Source organism: Sinocyclocheilus anshuiensis, unplaced genomic scaffold (genome assembly GCF_001515605.1).
Source record: "Sinocyclocheilus anshuiensis isolate Anshui unplaced genomic scaffold, SAMN03320099.WGS_v1.1 scaffold426, whole genome shotgun sequence".
Lineage (NCBI taxonomy): Eukaryota > Metazoa > Chordata > Actinopteri > Cypriniformes > Cyprinidae > Sinocyclocheilus > Sinocyclocheilus anshuiensis.
In genome coordinates this window covers 556,048-565,604 of record NW_015542362.1, presented here as the reverse complement: position 1 = coordinate 565,604, position 9,557 = coordinate 556,048, and the positions used below count along the sequence as shown (strand labels likewise).

The following is a 9,557-nucleotide window of genomic DNA, read 5'->3' as shown; positions in this document are numbered from 1 at the left end:
CTATGCTTTCCATTGATGAAAAAAAGAAGTCTGGTTTCGCGCTGTCACGCTAGCCACCGCACCGCACACACACTCTGCTCCGGTCCAGAGACAGGATAGCATGGAGCGGATCACATGCTACAGACCATACAGACCACAAAATGTATCGGAGCTATTTGAATTCTACACAGCATGCTATATTTTATAGTGAGATTGTGGAGATTGTGTCTGGCATACCCTGTCAAATGCGGCTTTACGGAGCTTTTACGGAGCTCAACGGCTCTGAACGGCTCTAGCCCAAGCTGTGATATAAACGAACGCTATTGGCTATTTTAAAAAGAGGATGGCTGCTTGATATGTCCCGCCCTGTCTTCCTGTTTCAGTTAAAATGACGTCAACACAGAGTAACATCTTGGTTACGTATGTAATCCCTGAAAACTGAAAATGATATGCTATATCAGCGTGCTGCGCGTTATTTAATCAGATTTCCATATATGAAGCGCTATCAGCTATCAAGGTATGGACGGCCCTCATCGCAACATCTCGTTCCCTATTCAGGGAACTAGGGTTACATACGTAACCGAGTACGTAACGTGTGCTATATCAGCGTGCCATGCGATATTTCATCAGATCCTCATGTCTAGATTGTAGAACTTGATGAAGGTGCTAGGAGAGGACCATCCTGCCGCAGCACAAACATCTTCCATTGACGACCCTTTCAGAAAGGCCTGAGAAGAAGCCACTGCTCTCGTAGAGTGAGCATGTAATCCTAGAGGCGAAGTCAAACCACGCGCCTCGTAGGCCAAAGAGATAGCCTCTACTATCCAATGCAACATTCGCTGCTTAGAGACAGCGGAGCCTCTGCTCTTGCCACCAAAACACACAAACAGCTGGTCCGATCCACGCCACTGAGCTGTGCGATCTACATAGATTCTTAATGCCCTGACTGGGCAGAGACCCATGCTACCTGACCCCGCGTCAGCGTGGGAGAAAGCCTCTAAGACCACTTGCTGAAAGCGAAATGGATTTGAAGCGACCTTAGGAACATAATCAGGCCTAGGTCGCAATAAAACTTTTACCAACCCTGGGGTAAAGTCCATACATGAAGGGTTGATGGATAGAGCCTGCAAATCCCCCATACACCATCATCCATACACTTTGTAAATGTTCGAGGGGCCAGAGCTAGTCCAAACGGAAGAACACAATACTGGTAAGCTTTGCCCTCGAAAGCGAACCTGAGGAACTGAGGAACTGTGTCTCTTGACGATCTGGATGTGAAAGTATGCATCCTTTAGATCGATGGTCACAAACCAATCTCGGTGTTGGATCTGAGACAAAATGGACTTTACTGTTAGCATCTTGAACTTGCTCACTCTGAGCGCAAGATTCAGACGACGCAAGTCCAGAATCGGACGTAAACCACCATCTTTTTTGGGCACAGCAAAATACCGGCTGTAAAAACCCGACTCCATCTGAGTGGGGGATAATTCTTATATAGCCCCTTTTTCTAGGAGTGACACGATTTCCTGGCGTAACACTGTACTGGACGTACTTGTAAAACCCCGACTCCATCTGAGTGGGGGATAATTCTTCTATAGCCCCTTTCTCTAGGAGTGACACGATTTCCTGGCGTAACACTGTACTGGACGTACTGTCGTGGGAAGAATCCCGCTGAAAGGGGGTGGCCCTTTCTGAAATTGTATGGTGTAACCGTGTCGAATGGTGTGTAGTACCCATTCCGAGACATCGGGCAAGCGTTTCCACACGGCCCAAAAATCTGCTAGAGGTTTTAGACGCTCTATGTTTGGGAGTGGTCGAACTACAGGTGTCAAGACATCTGACTGTGGAAAGCCGCTGGTTTCTATAACAGGATGGCATCCAAGAGCCCTGTCGGGCCAGCCCAACACCCCAAGGGTGGGGGCTTTGAAGGCCGTCATAAACGGGCCATGCTCGCATGACCCTTGGGCTTTTTCTCGAGCTCTGAAGGCTGAAACGCGCAGAGTGTCTGAGGAGGTGCTCGCCGCAAAGACTCGATCTAAAACCGCCCGAGGCGCAGTACGCAGCGGGACGGTCAAGATCCGAGTCGGGAGGCCACATTGAGAGAGGTGGATACGCTTGTGCAGTCCGACCAAACTCTCCAAAGGAGGGCCTGGCCTCCGAAGACAAGCGAAGGAATCAGGAACTGCTACTAGGAGCCTGAGAACGAGAGGCCATGGCTGTCGAACTCAGGTCTATCCGCTTGCGTTGGCGCGAGCGAACCAGTGGACAAGACCTAGGACCCCAATCCTTCCGAGGGGGTGCCATAAGTGATGGTTCACCATGCTGAACCTCCCGATGACGGTGTAGAGAGGATGAGCGTGAACGGACCATTGGTGGCAGACTGCTGTTTTGCTGCCCGAAACTTATCCACCACGGTGGTGACTGAATCTCCAAATAGGTCGTCTTTAGAAATGGGAGCGTCCAAGAGAAAAGTTTTGTCCTTTTCTTTGATGTCTGTGAGAGTGAGCCAAAGGTGGTGCTCAACTGACACCATACCTGCCATGGACCTACCCACTGCTTGAGCTATATGTTTGGTAGCTCTAAGCTCCAAATCAGCAGCTCTCCTGAGCTCCTTAACAGCCTCAGGAGTGAGGCCTTCCCCTTCATCCAGCTCCTTGAGAAGCTCTGCCTGATAGGCTTGAACCACACCCATGGAATGTAGCATGGCCGCAGCCTGCCCAGCGGCCATGTAAGATTTCCTAATTAAACTGGAAGTGATCCTACATGGCTTGGACGGCAATGTAGGGCGCGACTTCCAAGATGGAGCTGAATTAGGCGCGAGGTGTGTGGCGAGAGTCTCTTCACCGGCCGGCATTGCCCCGTAACCGTGATCCGCCATTTTAGACACGGTGGCAAAATCAGCGGCAGCGGCGTTTGTAATACGCGCCGAAAAAGTCTGCTTCCAAGACCTCGAAACCTCTTGGTGGAGGTCCTGAAAGAAGGGAAGAAGCCTACAGGGCTGGAATGGAGTACGACTAGTCAAAAACCGGTCATCCAATTTAGATTGGGCCTGGTCTTGCATCGGCTCACAGTCCCAGTCTAATCCCAACTTGCCTACCACGCACGTCACAACGTCTAACAACTCATTGTAAGACGGGGAATTGCGTTTCTCCTGTCCGCTCGGAGGGAGAGAACTGCAGGATTCCGCCATTAAATCCTCTGAATCAGAGGCCGCGGTGGACAACACATCATCATCATACAGCTCACAACCGAAGGAAACCGCATTACGGGCCTCCAGGGTAGGCCGCAAATCGTCATTGATGAAGACAACCGGCTCGACATAATGCTTTTGGAGCTCTTGAACATGGCCGGGCGAGAGCGAGAGGAAAGGAGAATACTCCGTCATCTCATTCTCCATGTGCTCTGACTCGCATGCGTCACCCCAAGCAATCGTCTCATGCAGCGCCTCGGCTACCACAGAAACGGATTGGCGGGAGTTAGACGCAAGGCCTTTCGAAAAGGTTGCGAGCCTTGAGCGCAAAACTTTTAGCCGCAGGCTATCACAGTGTTGACAATTGGATAGGCCGCTAAGCGCAGCTTGAGCGTGATTACGACCCAAGCATAGCTCGCACCTGTCATGTGTGTCTCCTGCTGTGATGAACCTGTCACACGGCTCGATGCACTTCCTATGGCTCATCGTGTCCGCTGAGAGGAGTAAACTGCTCTTTTTCTTTTGAAGAAATAGCTGAGAACACGACGAAAACGCTTTCCAACGGGCGACAGATGATTCGCTTCCTTAAGGAATTGAAATCTGATGAAATAGCGCGCGGCACACTGATATAGCATACGTTACATATGCGTGAGGGCCGGTGCTAGGCGCTATTTGGCCAATAAATTGGCGTGATGGTATAAGGGCTTCAGACATTCGTTACACCGTGGGTGTTCCCAAAGCGATGACGTCATCGCAGCATTGAAGTGACCTATGAGAGGGAACGCTGCGTGTTTCTAAGCATTTTTAAAGTGAAAAGTGAGTGACGTGACATGTGGCCAAGTATGGTTACCCATACTAGGAATTAGTGCTCTGCATTTATCCCATCCTAAGTGCACACACACAGCAGTGAAAACACACACACCGTGAACACACACCCGGAGCCATTTCAGGGGACGGACATAATGTGCCGATTAATTAAAGATAAAGTTATTATTAAAGATAATAGTGTTAATTAAAAAAAAAAAAAAACACTGAATAGACATTACAAAAAAGTATTATTACTTTTTTTTTTTACTATTTTAGCAAATAGTTTGCTCCGTAAATTCAGTGCAACAGCATTAAGTCGAAGAGGGTAAACTTTATCACTCGACTGAATGAATCTACACACATGCATTTTAGGTGTTCTTGCTCCGTCCATGTCTTTGAATGATTGCTGCAGCTTCAACTGCTAAGGTAAGTTAATATCAATACGACCCACTTCAGGGGCTGCCAAAATTACATTTTAAAATCAGTCAGGGCTATAGAAATGCATCTTAATATTTACAAGTAAATCTCCATATTATGCGCAGGCTAGCCTACTTTCTATCAGACCCCCCCCCCATCTAGTTTTGACGTCCATCATCAGGGGGAGATCCTTCTTTAGAAGGGTCAAACCTCCCGTAATTCGCACCCCAATAACCGCACATAACTGTTACCACACAACTAAAACACCAAGAGATTCACCACTTACGTTACATTCATAATCCCTGATTTAATATTATATTACTGTCTACAGCTGATTTGCAAACAATGCTACTATTCTATTTAAATCAAGAGCGTAAAATCAAAGTCTTTGAGTCGTAATGGAAATATGACATGTTAGAAAAAACGTTAGGAAGATTGGGTTTTAATTTTGGTTAAACGAGCGAAGAGTCTACTCGTTGTACATCTAACGCTCTGCATGTCCTCCTCCTGCTCGTACAGCAGTCAAAGCAGATTGTTTCTCTAATGCAAGCGCCCTCATGCAGGACCCTGCGAGATGTTTACGCATGTCAGCTGATCTTTTAAACTGCGTGGCGGAATGTTATTTTTGCACTTACCCTCCATCTCTCCCTGTGATGATTCCTGCTGCTCATTCGCCATCTTGATCGAGTTATTTTGCCACCGCCCCCTCTCTCATGTAGTATGTACACTTCCGGGTCGTGTCATTCACAGGATCACACAAGCTGCTAGTACTTTGTTTAATACGGAATACCTTTACTTGAGCTGGGGTTTTTTTTTTTTAATGTATGTTATTTAACACGCTTGCAGTGCCGCTAAGGATCTTTCAAAAGCTGACCAAGGCACACAGATGGCATCATACTAGTTTGACAAGCATTTCCTTTTTCCCACCCTACATCTTATCAAATGTTTCACTTTGGTCAAGACGTTAATTTTGATTATCATATAACAACCATAGACTGTATAAGATAACAACGTGGAAGTCACTTACAGCATTTAAGAAACTTGTAAGTAAAAGGGGATTATTTATATATATATATATATATATATATATGCATATATGCATTTTCTAAAATTTAACAAACTTGTGTTCACAGCTGAGTTGACTGAAAACATGGACAAAAAAGGGGACAGATTCTACACAGAAAATGGAAGCAAAGGTGCTTTGGATTTCACTCAGTCCAGGACTTAATTCTTCCTGTACTTCAGAGCATGTCTCATTCCCAGAGTGGCCCATTGAACATCCTGGACATGGGTTGTGGCACATCCACATTAGGACCTTGTATCCACATTAGGACCTTGTATCTACAAAACCTCTCCATATGCCGTCAGGGTCACCTGTGCTGATATCTCTTCAGTTGCAGTGAAACTTCTGGAGAAGCACGCTAATTTTACGTCAGTGCAGCATGTAACCCATCCTCTGCTCTTGCCTTCCTGGAGCTTGACTGCACACAGTTGAGAGGATACTTTGGGGCCAGAAGCTTGGACTTGATATTGGACAAGGGTACAGATGCTTTAGTTAGGTCTAAAGAAGGTCAAGTTAAGGCTGGACAGATAGTGAAGCAATGCTTACAGGTGCTGAAGCCCTCAGGGAGTCTCCTACAGTTCTCAGATGAGGATCCTGATGCCAGGCTTGTATAGCTTGAGAGAGAAGTTAGAGGAGCTACACTGGCAGCTGATGTAGGAGTTCAAGAGCTGGGAGAATTGAGAGGGGTCAGCTATTTTTGCTATCAAATTTCACCTTGTACCTCTGAAAAGGTTTCAAAGTGAAAAAGCGTTTGTACAAAAATATTGAACACTGATTGCATGATTTTTTTTTTTACACAATGTGCTTGCCTAATCAAAAACCCATTTACATTGTTTGCATCAGATGAATAGGAAACAATACAATTACACTATAACAATTTTACAGACTTTTGTAAAAAATAAATGTTTATTTCAGAATTAAAAGAAATGTTTTGTCCTGTGGTGCTTAATTTTTCCATCAGTGGCAAATCAATTACAATATCACAGTTCAGTGTTTTGTAACACGAGAATCATATAACATAGAAAGGCTCTATAAACAAGCATCACTTATAAGAAAATATGAATAAACGACATTTCAGCACTTAATAAACATGTACGCACCCTACAAAACAACAATTCCTATAATTCCAACAAGGTGCTTAATTACCATGCAGAATGTGTATTTTTACTTGAAAGGTTTAAAGGAAGAGATTCAACAATGCCTCATTCTGGCCATACACAATGAGAACAGAGTCGATTTAGTATCTGTAAGTACGTGGTCTCTCTCGTGTGTAAGGATTATATGGTCTTCTCTGTTTGTGTTTCATGACCAAGTTGTTCACTGACCAGTAGGGGGCAGAAGCTGAATTACCACCTTATGAATAAATAGACGTTTAGTACAATTTTACATTAATATAATACATTAAGATACAGATAGTTTGAGAAAAATAGTTAAATCTATTTGTACCTCTGTAGAAGGGTTCCCTTTCAAAGCTCTGGTATCCTGCTGTTAAGTGGGGAGGTACACTGTCGCTGTAGAACTGTGCACCATAGCCGCTGAACTGTGAACCAAAGCCACTGAACTGCCTCATCATTTGGCCTTGTGTCCAGGCTGGAGCTGGAAAATGAGAGTAAGAACGATCACTTTCATTTTAACAAAATAATCAAACATGACTAATAACCATAGATATATGTATGTAGATGCGTCATTAGCGTCTGAGATGCATAAGCCATCCGCCATTTTTGGAACGGCCTGCGAACTTGAGCGCAAGTTGACTGTGTGCATCTACAACAGCAAGTTATACACATGTATATCTTTGAATTGATTATTATGGTGGATGACGTCAAGTTGACTGTCTCAAAATGGCAGACGTGTCAACGTATCTGGAGCGGTCGAATATGGTATCTATGCATATCTATGACTACAACATCCCCCAGCGCTAACTGAATTGTACAATTAGTTGTTCCAAAATGAATCATCATGAGAATAACTGCTGGTTAAGTACATTTTCTCAGGAGTGGCTTGATTGTTACCATTGTTATAATGGATGGCAGGCATCACAGGTGGATTGAAGCCTCTCTCATTGCTATATAGAGGACCTGTTAAAAAGGCATGTTTTGAATTAAGTGTTACACAAAAAAAATGTTGCAAGTTATATACAGTATATACTACAGAAAGTTTGGGGTTGGTATAATTTTATTATGCTCACAAAGACTTAATTTGATCAAAAACAGAAACAGTGTGAAATTATAATTTCAAATAGCGGTTTTAATATAATTTATAAAATATATTTTAATAGATTTTAAAATGTAATTTATTCCTGTGATGGCAAATCTACATTTTTTTTAGTGTATTATCATCAATGTTGAGAACAGTTGTGTTGCTTAATTTGGTGAAAATTATGATTGATCATGATTCTTTGACAATTAATTTAATGCATCCTTATTAAATCTACTCATTGTCCAAAACAAAACAAAAAAAACATACTGAGTCCAAACTTTTGTACAGTAGTGTACCTTGATGGCGTACGAGAGCACTTGAGGTAGCAGTCTTCCAGTTATGGCTGTCATATAATGGTGGGTGACCATCTGCCTTAACCTGGTCTGCAAAAATAAGAAAGAAAAGAAAGAAATATAAATGGGTTACTAAATGTTCCATGTACTCTTAGGTAAGTCATTAAACAAAAATGTGATTATGTGAACTGTTTTGTTGGTACAGAGAGTGATGCCAGAAAAACAAAAAACAAACATTTTTTATTCTAGAACCCAACCAAAATCCACCACTCTTTAAAAATTATAGAATCTTACAGTATTATTTTGCACCTTTATGCTACAGCTAACCAATACAACAAACTCAACCTGCATTTCTCACCATGATCTGGCAGTTCCACTCCCCACGCCTGCGCTACATGCTCCAGTAACAAGCATGTAATCTGCCGGTGGGCCACAGCATTCCAGTGTACACCATCCTGCATACGATGTTGCAGGCTGAACCGGAACTGGAAGTGAAAGTCTAGCACATCAAAGCCGTACTCATTGGCAAGAGTGGCTCCAAAGTAGTTTGCTTCGATCACGTCGAATCTCAATGTGGGACCCATGTGTTGGATCTGAATTTGTGGGCAAGATGAAAAAGTCCAGGATTATTGATTCTCATCATCATTGTTCGAGAAGGTACATTCTCTAACATTTAGTTTTGTTTTTGTAACCCACCTCTGGAACCAAGAATCCACCCACAATCTTCTTTCCCAAAGGCATGGTCATGTTCCACACGACCAGGCTTTCTGCGAGCAAAATGGCCTTCAGTTTACTGAAGAATGTGTTAAGGTTGTTTATATATTCGATCTATGCACAATCAGCTTGTAACACTCCAAAGAGAAAGGAAAACTTGAAATTGCATCATATGACCCCTTTAATTGAAAAATAATTATGACATTCTAAATATCTTATGGCTGTAGAAAGCTGTAAAGATCACTCCCACCTTGATATGTCCCACACACAAGAATTGACGATGACCAGGTCTGGTTTCATTCCTGTTTCAAAGTCAGTCAAGATGCTCTCCATGTAGCGTGAAAAAACACGCGTGACAAAATAGAAACGGATCAAGTGGTGATCCGTTCTGTACTGTCTCACTTCTTTATAGGCAGTGCCATTATTCATTTCACCTAGTCGGCCACCTTCTACCAGACAGTCTTGCTCAAAGGAAAACTCACCCTGGGAAATATGGACAAGACAGATGCCTCAGACATTGCTTAATCTATACTGGAAAAAGTAAAGTTCCTATTCTTCTCACGGTTACTACAGAAGTAACTATTCACAGCAGCTTCATGTTTTCCTCTATTCACACATTTATTGATCAAAAACTGTACATTGGAGTGTTTAGCAAAAATCTTGATGAGAAGTATAGATAGCTGAACTTTTGGACATGGTATCTGGTTATTAGATGGTCAACCAGCTATAATGTCCCAAAAACCAGCTTGACAACACTAAAATGGCAAGGCCAGCTGGTACTGTAGCTGGTTTGTTGTTGGTCCAAAATGGTCTACAAGTGTACACCAGCAAGAAATCAGACAGGCCTACCATTTAAACACACACACACACACACACACACACACACACACACACA

General features: G+C 43.4%; 2 protein-coding genes and 1 pseudogene across 2 annotated transcripts in view; 1 reads left to right on the top strand and 2 right to left on the bottom strand.

Moving 5' to 3' along the window:
• The window catches only part of LOC107691913 (ubiquitin thioesterase OTUB1-like), a 16,777-nt gene extending 11,650 nt beyond the window's left edge, over positions 1-5,127 (bottom strand). The window contains exon 1 of the mRNA XM_016490760.1: positions 5,029-5,127. Within this exon, the coding sequence (XP_016346246.1) occupies positions 5,029-5,071 (43 nt within the window). The 5' untranslated portion in view covers positions 5,072-5,127. The remainder of the gene's footprint in view (positions 1-5,028) is intronic.
• Positions 5,128-5,356: 229 nt separating this feature from the next.
• On the top strand, positions 5,357-6,277 carry LOC107691915 (methyltransferase-like protein 12, mitochondrial; annotated as a pseudogene).
• Positions 6,278-6,348: 71 nt separating this feature from the next.
• The window catches only part of fam113 (family with sequence similarity 113), a 3,799-nt gene continuing 590 nt past the window's right edge, over positions 6,349-9,557 (bottom strand). The window contains 7 exon segments of the mRNA XM_016490762.1: positions 6,349-6,809; positions 6,903-7,052; positions 7,469-7,534; positions 7,952-8,038; positions 8,307-8,541; positions 8,645-8,776; positions 8,885-9,145. Coding sequence (XP_016346248.1) covers positions 6,694-6,809; positions 6,903-7,052; positions 7,469-7,534; positions 7,952-8,038; positions 8,307-8,541; positions 8,645-8,776; positions 8,885-9,145 — 1,047 coding nt within the window. The 3' untranslated portion in view covers positions 6,349-6,693.